This window comes from Lampetra fluviatilis, chromosome 24 (genome assembly GCF_964198595.1).
Source record: "Lampetra fluviatilis chromosome 24, kcLamFluv1.1, whole genome shotgun sequence".
NCBI lineage: Eukaryota > Metazoa > Chordata > Hyperoartia > Petromyzontiformes > Petromyzontidae > Lampetra > Lampetra fluviatilis.
In genome coordinates, this window is record NC_136298.1 from 8,213,789 (window position 1) to 8,230,700 (window position 16,912).

Genomic DNA, 16,912 nt, shown 5'->3' on the forward strand with positions numbered 1-16,912 from the left:
TACCCGTACCCGGCTGGGTACGGGTACGGGTAGGCCGTGAGTCACTGGTGAGTAACCGTTTGTCACTCATTTCCCAACGTCTTGTCTCTTCTCACAATTCAAGTTCCTAGAATCAACCCACCCGCGCCTGCAACATGGCTTCATCCCAGAGGTCGCAATCGGATACCCGTACCTTACCCGATACCCGGCCGGGTACGGGTAGCCGGGTATCGGGTAGGGTACGGGTACCCGATTGCGACCCTGGTGCGGCCAGGTACGGGTAAGGAATCAAAACCCGTTTGCGACTTCTGGGGCAAATGAACATGCCCTGACTCTGCTGATGAGACACCGCGTGGTGGAAACGGCTCACAGAGTTTGTGTGTTTTGGGTTGTCTTTCAAATCGACGCCGCTGACGAACACGCGCTTCCAGAATGCCGTGACGAGCGGCGTGGGACGTACTTTCGTGTCTCATCAAGACGGCTACGCGAAGGGAAACATCGTTCGCTTATTTATTTTCTTATTTGCATTCTCCACAACGATGCCCATGATTATTCTGAGGCGGGGGGAGGGAGGGTGGAGGTGGATAAAACGAAGGGCGCTGCTTTGTGAGATCAGCGGCCGTGCGAGGCAAGAGAATAAACTCAAAACGTGTGGCTTGAGTTTAAGACTTGAGCGGGGACAGGGAGTCAACAGCTTGGACGGCTGGGGGAGGGGGAGGGCGTTTCAGAATCTATACATCCTTAGGGTACAACGACTTTGTACTTATTTTTGTTAGGAGGGGGTAGTGGGGAGTGCGGGGGTATAGGCTGCAGCGTGGAGACGGTGCAGGACAACTGTTGAATGTAAACCGTGACGTTTCAAGGGCTATTCGTGGGGGGGCCTGGGTCAGGGGCGTGGAGAGGAGTGATTTTGATTGGGGGGGAGCACAATATTCTGACTGAGAGCCGCTGCTATAAGATTATCATGACGGACATTTCCGGTTTTTATGTTCGTTTTTGTATTACTTAGGTCATAGATGATCACCATCACGTCATTATTCGTATTCAAATCATTGGGCCCTGGTTCCTCCTGGTGAGAATCAGCCCCTGCTCGACTCTGAAGGTGGAAGATTACTGAATGAACTCAGTACCGTGACTTGTCGGCGAACGAAAGGAGTTTATAAACAAAATCAAACTTCAAATCTAGAATCAGTTTATAAACGGTCAATCCATCAATTTTAAAAAAATGTTAAGAATGCGCGCCACAATCAGCAACAAAGCTCAGACGAAAGCGCTGATGGTAATGAGAAAACTAAACTCAATGAAGCTAAACAGAAGAGATAAGTAAATGTGTTTCGCCTGGACTTTAAAGCACCGATCGTCACAGCTTCAGCCGGCGTATGGGGTGCTACTCTGTACACACATTCACACAGAGTAAGAAGGAGTCTAATTAAGCGCAGTCTTTGACATTTTTTAATGAAAGATCGTTCATATTGTATGTACATTGTTAAAATACATTGTTACGTTTGTCATTCATATTATGTTTGATTTATATATATGATGCAGGGTGACACAGAGATGAACATTAATACGATGCAGATGACCCTATCCACCCAGATTCAATTCCTAACCATGCAATTCATATCGTTGGTGGCAAATTGGGTTCTGAATCTGGCATGGGCATCCCCTAGGTCGACTCAGCCTTGAGTACAATACTCGGTGCGGTGTGCAAACATTAGCAAGGGGAACATATATAAAGAGGCGGCCGTGCGTGTTTGGTGCTGGCCACACCACCCCCTCTCCACACTTGTGACGGCCCTAATAGGTGCTCGCAAACTGCGCTCGAAGCATCGGCAGGAACTCGGCACGTTCGTCGCAGGGCAACGTGGTCCAGGAGCTCGATGGCAAATGTCGAGGTGCTGCTGCTCGCCACGGCCAGAGGGCTTCAGGAGAGAGAGTGAGAGAGTTGGTGTCGTTTCGCTGTTCCTCCTTCTCCTCCGTTGAAGGAGCGCAGACCGCAGTTGGGTTTACGACGCGGTCTGCAGTTTCGGTTGCATGGCCACAGACGCACTCGGGTGGCCTGTCTTTAATTTTCCACTTGTCATTTGATGCAACACACGCACGCCCGCACGCACACACGGATACTGCCCACACACTGCGCACGTGTGCGTCCCCCATGTCCCCTGTGTCCGCGTGTTACGGGACGCGGCGATTTCATCGATTAATCGCTTAGATAAATCACGATGCAGGCTTCGGCGAACCGTGCGTGCGAGGATTGCTCGTTCTCGATTTTCGCAAAATCGATGACCCTTGTTGGGCTCATGGAACCAACTGGACGGAGCTGAGGGACGCGGGAGAGAGAGAACAAAATGTAGACAGAGACAGGAGGAGCCGAGCTGTACAAAACGAGACGGGCAGTATGGGGACAAGGCAATCGAGACAGACGTACAGACAAGACACACACACACACACACAAGATCGCACGGGCGAGTACGAATCGGACACGACACCACCGAGACCAAAAACCAAATGAATGTTCATTCGAAATAACCGACGGCGAAACGTGAGGTCCGGATCGCCGCCGCCGCCGCCGAGGGAACGGTGGGGGGGGGGGGTTGGTGAATCTCGGCGTCACGAACGCTTCGGTATCAATCGCTCCCCCACTGCTGCGTGCAGACTTATTGTGCCCGGTGGGTTTATTGATCCCGTACATGCACACGGCGTTGTCCGACACCATAAATAATACCGCACGTACGAGTTTTCTGATCTCCATAAAATGTACACGGTGCAGTCCGATTTCAAACACGAGTGTGGGGATTTTTTTTTTTATATGACATCATGTCTTGTGATTTTATGATCCAATGAATGTGTATGGGATTTTATGATTCCATAAGTGTGTATGGGATTCTAGGACCACATTAATGTATATGGGATTGTTAGATCCCATACATCTATATGGGATTTATTTGTACCCCATGTGTATGGGATTTTATGTTCTCATAAATGTACATGGGATTTTATAATCCCAAAAATGCACGTGAATTTATGATTCCCATAAATGTATATTGGATTGTATGACCCCATACATCTATATGGGGTATTTTTGTACCACATGTGTATGGGATTTTATGATCCCATAAATGCACGTAAATTTATGATTCCCATAAATGTATATGGGATTGAGCGCAAAACTGTATACGGCTTGTTTGAGGATTTTGTTGAATTCTGTGTGGATTAGACACGAATCACATAACGATGCAGCTCCCCAACCCTCCCCTTCCTCACGACTTGATTCATTAAATAGAGAGCACACATTACGGTACATTGCATCCTGATTTTGGACCGGTCGCATGAAACGTCAGCCCCCCCCCCCCCCCCCCCCCACTGAGTACAAAACAAGATGATAGTATACAGGGAGGGTATGTTACAGGCCTCGTGCTTCAGAGTATAGGTTAGACACCAGCCAACGTGCTTCCCCGTGCAACAAACACAGTCACAGTTACCACTGCCCCCCCCCCCCCCGTTACGTACAAATGGGACTGTGTGCGTGTAAGAACTCACTTACATCGTAATTGGCCAAACATCCGAGTGTATGACCCTCCTGAACACGAGTCTTGAGACTCGGCACGTGCTCTGAAGAAGCACCTCCGATTAGCACGGTAGGGCTACGTACGGTGTGAAGTAAGTTCAACCTACATAGTTCAAGTAGCCATTGGCAGAATCAGAACCTGATAATAGTTTTTTTTTATCCTTTATATTAAGTTCGCTTGCTTGCTTGCTTGCGCGCTTACGACCGTGCAAATCTTTCGGTCGTTTTTTATTTAAATCCTTTATATTAAGTTCGCTTGCTTGCTTGTGCGCTTACGACCGTGCAAATCTTTCGGTCGTTTTTTTACCCACTTCCCGTGATCCAATCGAGCTGACATTTTCCACACAGACTCGTTGTGCGTGACAATTAATTTTCGTGAAAATTTTTTTCCAAACTTTTACACTTTTTAGGAAAAAAAAATTACATGTAATTACCAATTGCTTAATGGTGCCAAGCAATCATCTGACCCATAGGTGGCAGCCATCTCAAGCCAGAGGACGAGAGGACTCTAGCCGCCACGCATATAAAGGATTTATAGTGAAAAACTTTGTTTTTACGGGTTAATTTTTTTACCCTTTTATCTGGCAACAAAACTGACACCTTTTTTACAAGGAGTCATGTTTGCATTGACCACAATACCTGCAGTCGGAATGCAAACAAAAACCAAAACCCTGATAATGTATGCACTGTCCTTGAAATTGATTGGTCCACACCCGAGACAGCTTTCTTTAGTGCGCCTTTTGGCGTCATCTGGTCCAACACCATGTGAGACTGGGCTCTAAAGAAAGCTGTCTCGGGTGTGGACCAATGAAATTCAAGAACAGTGCATACATTATCAGAGTTGTGTCAGTTTTGTTGCCAGATAAAAGGGTAAAAAACCAATGATCATATTTTACTACTGGCAAAGGAGATTCCAATGGTGGAATCAGAACCTATTATATATTTTAGCTTTTAATGCGATAATTTACTTGTTATTTTTGCAGGAGGGTCCTGCTGCTGCTACATTGGGTTTTTATTTCAAGATGTCTTCGGCCAATTAATGACGAGTGTTTATTTTACATGTGGCCGGAAACAATCTGTGTGGCTAAATAAATTATTTACATCATGATCGTTGTCATTATTATTGATGTTGTTGTTGTCATCATGTCCCTAGAAAATAAATATATACCAATGCAACATGCAAGTAGCGTGGCCACGGTCAGGAGTCGATGCCACCTTATCTCGCCATCGCTTCCTTCCTTCTGCTAGAAGTCAACGTTGTTGCACGCTCAAATACCTAATTCTAGATTTTAAGCTTTCGTGACTGCAAGGATTCATACTCTTAGGTTTTGTTCGGTAAAGTCACGTAGGTAAAAATAAAAATAAATAAAAATTATAATAGAAATAAAATAATAAATCACTATTTTATTTCTATTATCATTTTATTAATTGTATTATTTATTTTTACCGACGTGACTTGACCTCAATACCTAACATCAACACCACCACCATGAGGTCTTCCCCTTGCTACACAGCCTTGTCCTTCAAGGACTCTCTTCGTCTCATCATCAGCATCACGTGGCTTCAGTCTGCCCCCCTCCGTCGCGACCTCGTTACACCTACAACGCCTTCCGTGAGCCACGTGCTGCCACGCCGGGAACTTTCAAGTTGCCCACCCAACCCCCGTGATGGGGACACGTGTGGTGATAAGAGACCGGCATACATGGGGGGGGGTATATGTCTCTCGACATGTGCTCTGGATTTACACAATATCGGAGGGGGTGACATCACGTGCAAGGGCTGGGAGCGATTGGCCAGACATTTGTCATCGTCGTCGTCATCAGCAGTAGTCATAGTAACCATCGTGGGCTTTGTGATGCAATACAAAACAATCAGATCCACGTGTTTCCCCTCGAGAATACACAAGGGTGCGATTCCACATAGAAAATAAACAACTCAATCACTTCTTCAACCGAAGTGTCGTCGTCCCCCCCCCAACCCCTGGACTTCAAATGTGTCATACGTTCATCATCCGACAGCCGTCGGCGGACATTCCGTGCCAATTACGGATGTACCTGACCTCGGCACGGTGATCGCCGTTCACTTCCCACGCCGAGTGGTGGCAGACTCACGTTGTGGTCCTGTAGTTGATCGACTCTGCAGAGATGATGATGGTGATGATGGTGGTTATGATGGTGATGATGGTAATGGTAATGGCGATGATGGAGCCCGGTTAACCGTTGCTGGAATTCAAAGTAAAGATCTTAAATTGGGGAGCTCTGTTGCATTATTACTTTTACTAAGCCCTCGACCACCTCCGATTAGCACAGTTGGCTACGTACGGTGCAAAAGAAGTCCAACATACTTACAGACCAAATCACCAAATTCCAGACACCAGGGAGATAAACACAGGCACTGGAATTGAGTACAAGTAATTATCCCTGCTGTGTTGACCCTGTGCGAAATTATACATTTTTGGTGATTGGAATGCAAGGTTACACTGGAGTCAATAATAATCATTCGATATTTAAAAAGGCAAACTTATGGCATGCGCATTAACTGGGGGTTACACACTGCCCAATCCTGTTTCGGTCATTCTGACTCCTTGCACCCTTCCACTGGAATTAACCTCCCCTCTACAGAGTCACACTGCACCATAGACTCAACACTGCCCATAGACTCAACACTGCACCATAGACTCAACACTGCACCATAGACTCAACACTGCCCATAGACTCAACACTGCACCATAGACTCAACACTGCACCATAGACTCAACACTGCACCATAGACTCAACACTGCCCATAGACTCAACACTGCACCATAGACTCAACACTGCCCATAGACTCAACACTGCCCATAGACTCAACACTACCATAGACTCAACACTGTACCATAGACTCAACACTGCACCATAGACTCAACACTGCCCATAGACTCAACACTGCACCATAGACTCAACACTGCACCATAGACTCAACACTGCCCATAGACTCAACACTGCACCATAGACTCAACACTGCCCATAGACTCAACACTACCATAGACTCAACACTGCCCGTAGTCTCAAAACTGCACCATAGACTCAACACTGCACCATAGACTCAACACTGCCCATAGACTCAACACTGCACCATAGACTCAACACTGCACCATAGACTCAACACTGCCCATAGACTCAACACTGCACCATAGACTCAACACTGCCCATAGACTCAACACTGCCCATAGACTCAACACTACCATAGACTCAACACTGCCCGTAGTCTCAAAACTGCACCATAGACTCAACACTGCACCATAGACTCAACACTGCCCGTAGTCTCAAAACTGCACCATAGACTCAACACTGCACCATAGACTCAACACTGCACCATAGACTCAACACTGCACCATAGACTCAACACTGCCGATAGACTCAACACTGCACCATAGCCGAACACTGCCCTGTACATTAAACAGTCCCCCTCTTTAACCTTCATCTGTTCCTCAAAACCCACCTCTTCTCTGTTGCCAATTCTCTTCCTCTTCTCCTCCCCTCGCCCCTCCACTCCTTCCCGTCCCTCCCCTACCCTTTGGTGATCCCGAAGTACCCCTCCATCGCTGCCGCTCATGCCTCCTCACACGCCTGCCAACTCCATCGTCCTGTCATCGTTTGGTAAGCGGCGTCAAGCGCCTTGAGTGAAGGGACTCTACGAATCAGATGAGATTATGTACAACGTCGAATGCATTAACCCACACTTTGTAAACTGAACCGGTTGAAACTATTATTTGTTTCGAATCGGTAAAACCGGAATCAACCCGTGAGCGTCTATCTTGAACCTGTTGAATTGTGACCGCTTCAATTGGTTTTGGGTTTCACCCAAACCAAACCGAAAAAGCAATGGGTTACACTCCCTGCCGACCGCATCAATCGATCGCTCGTTGCTGCCGAGCCCAAATCTCTCGAGGTGGTCCTGCAGGCACGTGTATCTGTGTCCAGGAGAGATGATGATGATGATGATGGCGGTGATGTTGATCATGGCAGTGGTGACGACGACGACGGTGGTGGTGACGTTAACGGAAATGATGATGATCACGGCCCTGCTTATGATCGTGGTGATGTTGACTATGGAGGTTATACTAACTGATGATGTTACGACGATGGATGTGATGATTATGGCAGTGGAAATAACGATGGCAGGGGTCATGTTAATGATGACAATGGTGATGATGGTGTCGATGTTGACGCCGAAGCGTGCAGCGCTGCGTGGGGAGCGACGCTCCCGCGATGAACACGTGGGCAGCTTGGGGACCACCCCGTGTGGGAGGGGAACTGAACCCACGAGGTCGGAGGCTTCGAGGTGGTGAACCCAACGGGCCCGTCCTGTAGAAGCCTCACATGAGATCCCTCTCGCCGTTAGAGCACTAAACTAAAAAAAAACCGATGTCCTTTTAAGCCGTATACATATCCCATATTGCACATCGACCGTTTGTTTTCAAAGTCCTTTGCTGAAGATGGGGCACATCTCAATGTGTTCAGTTGTTTAAAAATAACCAAAAATGTGGCCAAACAAGCACAACAACAACAATAATAAAATATTAAATTAAAATAATCCCTCTTGACCACCTTCAATCACTAAGTTCTGTCCACTGGTTTTCCTCTGCTACAAATGTGCCATTGTCATCCTCCGTATAATGAGAATTTCCTTACAGTCATCATTTGGCCATTCCTATCATCATCATCATCACCATCCTACCTCTTCATCAAAGTAACTTGGCCATTATTCTTCTCATCATCGTCGTCGTCTTCCCCATCCCCTCTTACATGACGACGCACTTGCCCTTCATCCTCTCCTTCTTGCCGCCCTCCGCGCGCGACTTCTTGCCCTCCACGTGGAGGCTCACGTTCCTCCTCTTCTCCAGGTTGAGCAGCTCCTGGAAGAGCTCGCGCACGTTGTAGTCCATCTTGGCCGACGTCTCCATGAAGGCGCACCTCCAGGCCTTGGCCTGCGCCTCGCCCTCCGTCGTCTGCACCTCGCGGGTCGTCTCGTCGCACTTGTTGCCCACCAGCATGATGGGCACGGCCTCCGTGTCGCCCTTGAGCGAGCAGATCACCTCGTAGATGGGCCTCAGCTCCTCCAGCGACTGGCGGCTCGCGATCGAGTAGACCAGCACGAACGCGTGGCCACGCGAGATCGACAGCCGCTGCATGGCGGGGAACTGGTGCGAGCCCGTCGTGTCGGTGATCTGCAGCGTGCAGATGCTCTTGTCGCAGCTGATCACCTGCGGGAGGGGTGGGGGCAGGGGGTGGGTGGGCAGGGGGTGGGTGGGCAGAGCGAGCAACCGTCGGTCTCGTCCGTCCTTCCGCCGCGAGACTCGCGAGTGCCTGCACATATGGGTCTACTTGCAAGCCTGTGGGTCTCTATGTACGTCGATGGGTCTGTGTGCATCTGTCATTATACGTGTGATTATGGATCTCTATGTGAGCCTACAGGTGTTTATGCGAGTCCGTGGTTCACTATGTGAGTTAATGGCTCTCTACGTGTGAGCCTATGGGTCTCTTCGTGTGTTTATGGATTTCCATGCGAGTATACAGGTCTCTATGCCAGTCTGTGGGTTTCTATGCGAGTCTCTGATTCTCTATGCAGTCTATGGGGCTTCATGTCAGTGCGTGGGGCTGTGTGCGAGTCTTCACCGAATCAGACAAGTCATGTTCCCGGCACGCCAAACATAGTCTTGTTGGCCTGTGGCTGCATCAAAGGCATTGCCGCTGCCGACTGCACGAATTTGATTCCGTGCGTTTATTTGTCTTAAACAAACATGGAGGTTCAACCTCTTTAGGACCCGCACCTTCCTATATAGGCCCCACCTCTTCCTGTTTACTTCCCACAAACTCAGGGTTGTGCTGGTTTGGGAAGCGGTGGTGGTGGTGGGGGAGTGCACACGCAGCAATAGGAGTGGTGGTGGGCGGGGACGATGGGCGGTAGGGGTTTGGCAGCTTTCCTACGGCCACGAAGCCACGAAAGCGGCGATAGAACAATAATATACGAGCGGATCTCTGTTCCGTGCCTTCATGCGCGGTGGCTAAATGTTAACTACCTCGCCTGGTGTACAGGAGGTCGTGAGTACCATCCCAATCCTGATGCCTGTTGTATATTTGGAGTTTGCGTGTCTCTCCCTCTCTCTCCCTCTCTCTCTCCCGTGGTCGCGTGGATTTTTTTTCCCGGGTCCTCCGGTTTCCCCCTCGACATTTAGAATCAACGACACGCGTTCAGAGTGTTTGGGCTGCTCTAAATTTCCACGCGGCGACAAGCCACTTCGTTGCGCTATCAATTGTGGCCAGGTCGCTTCTAAAAACAAAACAAAAACGTTGCAGTATAGCTCAGTGTGCCTTTCCTGCATAAACAAAAACAACAGTTCGTGAGTTTAGTTTCATAGTTTTAGATTTGTTGTATTCCAAGCGGCCCGACGGCTTCGCGGAACGAATACCTGGCGGTAGGTGTCCTCCACCGTGGGGATGTAGCTCTCGCGGAATGTCCCGCGCACGAAGCGCAGCACCAGCGAGCTCTTGCCCACGCCGCCGGCGCCAAACACCACCACGCGGTAGTCGTTGCTTTGCTCCGGCATGGTGCGGCGGTGGCGGTGGTGGCGATGTTGGCGGCAGCGGCGGTGGTGGCGATGTTGGCGGTGGTGGTGGCGGTGGTGGTGGCGGCAGCAGTGGTGGCAGCGGCGGTGGTGGCGATGTTGGCGGTGGTGGTGGCGGCGGTGGCGATGTTGGTGGTGGTGGCGGCGGCGGTGGCGGTCGCGGTGGCGATGTTGGCGGTGGTGGTGGCGGCAGCGGCGGCGTTGGTCGCGGTGGTGATGGTGACGTCGATGCCAGTGGTAGTGATGATCGTGGTGTTAATTGTTGTGATGTTGCATCTAATAAGGATGATGATGAAGCATCTGCTTATGATAGTGATGCTGCTGCTGATAACGATTAGGCTGATGCTCAAGTTACAGAGGATGGTGACGCTCGCCGATGATGCTTGTGATAGTGATACCGGCCGATGCTACTTACAACTCATGATGGTGATGCTACTAATGCTCTTGACAATGATGATGTTGTTGGTGGTGGTGGCGAGGATTCCGTTGGCACTGATACTGTCGTGATCGATAACGACGCCACTGCTGCTGACGACGCCTTTGCTACCTACGACTGCTTGCTGTTGCTGCTTGCGATGACGATCATGACGACAACGACGACGATGATGACGATGATGATGATAACGACAATGAAAGTGACGATGCTACAATCTGCCGAGGATACTAGCTGCTGCTTCTGCTGATGGTGTTATTGCTCACGACCATGCTGTTGCTGATGCCGGTATTTGTGTTGGTGGAATTTATGCCGCTGCCGCTGCTGCTGCTTCTTGAGTCTCTGTCGCTTCAGCTCCTGCAGTTGTTGCGTCTGCCCACGGGGTTGAGAGTTAATGTTCGACTCCTGTACAAGCCCTATGCCTTCCTCTACACACATCATAGACTCAGTATTGCTATAATCCGAGTAGGTACATTAATAAATTATTGTAATGTTTTGTTATAAATTCACGACAATACTATCACTGTGCATTACTGCACCGTGCTATGCTCCAACTTGTATTGTCCCCTCCCCCCCGCCGCTTTCACAAACGCACACGGACCGGAGCGGTGAAGTATGGTCGACCCACGCAGGCACGGTGAGGGGAGGGGGGGGTGACCCCACCTCATCCAGCAGTGGATAGACATAACGGTGCTGTGCGTGTGCGTCATTATCGCTGTCGCCAAGTGGGGAGGAGAGAAGCGAGGAGAGAGGTAAATGAAAAGAGATGAGAGAGAGAGATGGGGGGTGGTGGTGGTGGTGGGTGGGAGAATGCGCCGCAAAGCAACGAGAAGCCGACACCTGCACCGCGCGTGCTCTGTGCGTGTGTGTGTTTGTGCGCCACGGCGAGGCGGCTGGGGGAGTCCCACTGATCGACTGAACGAGGTTCTCGAGACATCAAAATACAAGTGGATTTTGATGTCTCGAAAGCAAATAAAAAGGAGACAGCGGCGAAGAGCAAGGGGGGGGAGGGAGAGGGGGTAGAGAGAGGGAGAGAGGGGGGGGTAGAGAGAGAGGGGGGGTTAGAGAGAGGGGGGGTTAGAGAGAGGGGGGGGTAGAGAGAGGGGGGGGTAAAGAGAGGGGGTACAGAGAGGGGGGGGTAGAGAGAGGGGGGGTAGAGAGAGGGAGAGGGGGGGTTAGAGAGAGAGGGGGGGTTAGAGAGAGAGGGGGGGTTAGAGAGAGGGGGTAGAGAGAGGGAGAGAGGGGGGTAGAGAGAGAGAGGGGGGGGGTTAGAGAGAGGGGGTAGAGAGAGGGAGAGAGGGGGGTAGAGAGAGAGAGGGGGGGGTTAGAGAGAGGGGATAGAGAGAGGGGGTAGAGGTAAGAAGGAAATATTTCGTGAAATCTTTCATTTAAACGGGGGGGGGGGGGGCACATAAAGCAAAGCATTGAAAAAAAACTCAATAATGAACGAAGCAAAGTGCCGAGCACGCCGAGCATCTTCTTGTTTCCTCTGATCGTCAAAAAATGAGTGGAGAGAGTAGGAGAGAGGAACGGAGTGGAGAGTGGCAAGAAAGTGAAAGCCGAGGAGGGTGGAGCGGAGAGGTGGGGCCACCAGATGGGGAGGAGATCGGAGGGGTTCAGACATGAGAGGAGAGAAAGGGAAGGAAAGGGGATGAGGAGAGGAAAGAGGAGGGCAGTGAAGAGAGAGAGAGAGGGGAGGCGGATAAGAGAGAGGGACTCGGAGAGAGACGGGGGAGAGAGATGGGGTGCAGCACAACCCCCACCACCTCCCCCACCACCACCCCCACCACCACCACCACCCCCACCACCACCACCCCAGCATTGTACACCCCCCCCACCACCACCACCACCACCACCCCCACAACCACCCCCACAACCACCACCACCCCAGCATTGTACACCCCCCCCACCCCCACCACCACCACCAGCATTGTAGACCACTACCACCACCTCCCCCACCTCCCCCACCACCACCCCCACCACCCTCACCACCACCACCCCAGCATTGTACACCCCCCCCCACCACCCCCCCACCACCACCCCCACAACCACCACCACCCGCCCCATCACCCCAGCATTGTACACCACCACCCCCACCACCCCCACCACCACAGCATTTAACAGACTGTTAGGACAAGTGCTGTTTGCGAGCACCTATTCATGAGGACTGGTACGGGCTTCATTATTATTAGGGGTGGGTGTTCAGCACCACGCCCGGCCGCCTTTGTCTCCCTGGTGGCGATGCTTACACACCGCACCAGCTACTCATTAGAGGCTGAGTCGACCTAGGGAAGGCCCACGACCGGTTCAGATAATCGCCACTGGCATTGTTGGTGGCCGTGAGTGGGAATCGAACTCGGGTCGCCGGGTTCATTGATCCGCTGCGCTAACCACTGCACTACCGCGCTCCCCCAACACCACCACCAACGACCACCACCACCAACCACCACCAACCACCACAGCCAACGTAAAAACCACCACGGCCATCTCTCACATACCACCACCACCAATAACAACAACAACAACAACAACGCTACAAACATCGTGTTACACCACAACAACCACCACCATCACCACCAGTGACACAACCACCACTACCAGCACCACCATCATCACCACCACCACCACGACCGAAACAACTTCACCTGCACATCGATATCGCCACGATAAATTCCACCACCACCACTGCAACAACACTCGGACTGCCACCAACCAAGATGACCCACAAGCACCCCATAATAACAGCTGCCACCCATCACTAACATCGCCACCACCACCACAATCAACATCACGGCTGTACATCAACATCACCGTCACTGCCACTACCACCATCACGATCAACATCATCACTTTCCACCACTACCACAACGAACAAAACAAACGCCAACTTTACAATCACCACCATCAACGCTACGACAACAACAACAACCCCCCATCATCACCCACCACCACCAGGACATCACCACGATTGCCACCGTCACGACCATTTCAACCAGCATCTCCACCACCACCACAACCACCACCACCACAACCGCTGCCACCCATCGCAACCAGAATTGACATCACCACCGTCAGAACCGCCAAAAAACACCATCACCACAACAGAAACTTCCATCCATCGCATCCATCATCACTCGCCACCCATCTCCACCACACTGTTCAGCACCATCACAACATCCACCACTACCACCACCACACAACCACCACCATCATCAAATATAACAACAGCAATAATCGCCTCCCCATCACCACCATCATCAACAACATCACCACGACTGCCACGACCATCACCACCAACAACATCGCCCCCACCACCACCACAACTTCCACCACCAGCATCACCACTATAAATCAACATCACGACCACCACTGCCACCACCACTACCACCTCCACCACCAGCCACGCACACCACAAACAACACCACCACCGCAACAACAACAACAACCACCTCCCACATCACCATCATCCAACACCATCAACACAGCTCGTACCAACTTCAGATAAAAGCTATGTGCGCTAACGCGATGGAACATATAATCACCATCATCATCATCCATCGCCATCACGCTCTCCACAGCGTCATCCGTACATCATCATCATCATCACCCCTTCTTTACCATCATCATGATTATCCCTACAGCATCACTCTACATCCCGTGCAACGATACCTTAATACTGCACACCATCAACTCTACAACATCAACATGATCACGAGATCATCACCATCGCCACGACATCATCATAACCTCGACAGCACCTCCCCTACACCATCACTTTTCAGCGTCATTCCTACATCAACAACATCACCCCTACATTAGTATCATCACCCCTACATCATTATTCATGTAACATCATTCCGACATCATAATCTGTGCATCCCCACTGCATCACCTTCACCACGACAGAACCATCATCCCTACATCATCACCACGACAACATCATCCCTGGATCATCAAATCGACATAATCCCTGCATCACCACCACCAGCACAGGCGCATCAACACCCCTGCAGTATCACCATCAAACCCGTTGCAGCTTCACCATCAATATCTTCATCATCATCGCTGCAGCAGCATTATCATCACCTCTGCAGCAGCAGCATCATCATCATCATCATCCCTACATCATCATCACCTCCGCAGCAGCAGCATCATCATCCCAACAGAATACAAATAACGTCCGGAGCACGACATACACCGCCTGCCACTGCGCCGGCCCTGTCTATAGAGGTGCGAAGCAACACGATGAACACCATCACCAACACCATCATCACCAGCAACAACATCATCATCATCAGCATCACAATCAACCCCCCCCCTCTCTCTGCTCACCTTGCCGGGAGAGCCGCGTGCCGGAATGCGACCGCGTCTTGAGCAGTCGCGATGGAAAGCGCTTCCCCCTCTCCCCTCCCTTCCCTCTCTCCCTCTTCCTCCTCCTCCCTCTCCCTCTTCCTCCCTCCTCCTGCTCCTCAGTGCGGGAGTCACGGCGAGGGGAGGGTGGAGGGGTTCTGGGGAGGGGGCAGCGGGCGGGGAGATGGGGGGAGGGGGGAAGGCCGCGGGGGCGGAGGGGTAGCACGGATGGAGGAATAGTGGGGACTGTGTGTGTGTAGGGTGTGTGTGTGTGCTGTGTGTGTGTAGGGTGTGTGTGTGCTGTGTGTGTGTGCTGTGTGTGTGTGTAGGGTGAGTGTGTGCAGGGTGTGTGTGTAGGGTGTGTGTGCTGTGTGTGTGTGCTGTGTGTGTGTGCTGTGTGTGTGTGTGCTGTGTGTGTGTGCTGTGTGTGTGTGCTGTGTGTGTGTGCTGTGTGTGTAGGGTGTGTGTGTGTATAGGGTGTGTGTGTGTATAGGGTGTGTGTGCAGGGTGTGTGTGCAGGGTGTGTGTGTGCAGGGTGTGTGTGTGTAGGGTGTGTGTCGGGTGTCTGTGTGTAGGGTGAGTGTGTGTGTGCAGGGTCTGTGTGTGTGTGCAAGGTGTGTGTGTAGGGTGTGTGTGCTGTGTGTGTGTGCTGTGTGTGTGTGCTGTGTGTGTGTAGGGTGTGTGTGTGTGTAGGGTGTGTGTGTGTAGGGTGTGTGTGCAGGGTGTGTGTGCAGGGTGTGTGTGTGCAGGGTGTGTGTGTGTAGGGTGTGTGTCGGGTGTCTGTGTGTAGGGTGAGTGTGTGTGTGTGCAGGGTCTGTGTGTGTGTGCAAGGTGTGTGTGTGTGCAGGGTGTGTGTGTATGCAGGGTGTGTGTGTGCAGGGTGTGTGTGTGTGTAGGGTGTGTGTGTAGGGTGTGTGTGTGTGCAGGGTGTGTTTGTGTGCAGGGTGTGTGTATGCAGGGTGTGTGTGTATGCAGGGGGTGTGCGTGTGTTGAGTTGTGGGGAGCGGTTGTGTAATGGTTAGGTTGCTGCGCTATGAACCCGGCAGCTCGGGTTCGACTCCACGGCTAACACCGGTGACAATTATCTGGACCGATCATGGGCATCCCCTAGGTCGACTCAGCCTCAAATGAGTAGCTGGTGCAGTGTGTAAACATCGCCACTAGGAAGACAAAGGCGGCCGGGCGTGGTCCTGGCCACCCATCCCCACGTGTGCCGTGCCGGCCTTCATATGTGCTATTCGCTAACAGCACTTGCCCCAACAGTCTGTTAAGGCTATACGGGGGATCTTTGTCTTGGTGTGGTTGTGTATGTGTTAGGGATGTTTGAGGCATAATTTAAGATTGTATTTTTTCACATTTTCAGATGTCAGCGTTATTAACCCTTTAAGAACTGTCCCATGTTATGAACGATGTTCACATTTTTATTGTAATCTTAGTCAGGTTAACGTAATTGTACGACAACAGTTTTCATATTGTTAGGTTTTTTCGGTAAAGTCACGTAGGTACCTACGTTGTCGTGTGTGACTTTACCGAAAAAACCTAAGAATATGAATCCTTGCAGTCACGAAAGCTTCAAATCTAGAATGAACGGTTTTCATATTTTTAGTAACTTGGAAAAAACAAAGTGACGTCCAGTGCGTCCTCACGTTTTCGGACAAATCCTAAACAGGCAATTACATCAGAAAGGTCACGACTTTTTTTTATATATCAAGGCCAGATTGCCACGGGAATCTGGAACACATCCCTGGTGTATATGTGTTCATATAGATGTGTGCAATTGCATACTGTACTCTGTATGCATGCATGCATACATGCAGTGTGTATAAGCACGTATGGACGGATTTGGGTTCAAGATAGGGGCCCAGTAGCAAGCGGGTACCTGAATCTAGCCTGGACACCGCCTTTGCAGCAGAACTTGCCCACAAGGAACTTCCCTAGGTCTACTCGGCATTAAATCCGTTACCAGCGCAGTGGG

General features: G+C 50.8%; 1 protein-coding gene across 1 annotated transcript; it reads right to left on the reverse strand.

Annotated features, from left to right (window-relative positions):
* Window positions 1–1,420: 1,420 nt before the first annotated feature.
* LOC144941118 (GTP-binding protein Di-Ras2-like) lies at window positions 1,421–15,022 on the reverse strand. Its single transcript, XM_078867619.1, has 3 exons — window positions 14,920–15,022; window positions 9,999–10,959; window positions 1,421–8,792 (listed from the first exon to the last, which is right to left on the reverse strand). The coding sequence occupies exons 2-3, from the start codon at window positions 10,134–10,136 to the stop codon at window positions 8,331–8,333; spliced, it is 600 nt and encodes a 199-aa protein (XP_078723745.1). The 5' UTR covers window positions 10,137–10,959; window positions 14,920–15,022; the 3' UTR covers window positions 1,421–8,330.
* Between the last annotated feature and the right edge of the window lie 1,890 nt (window positions 15,023–16,912).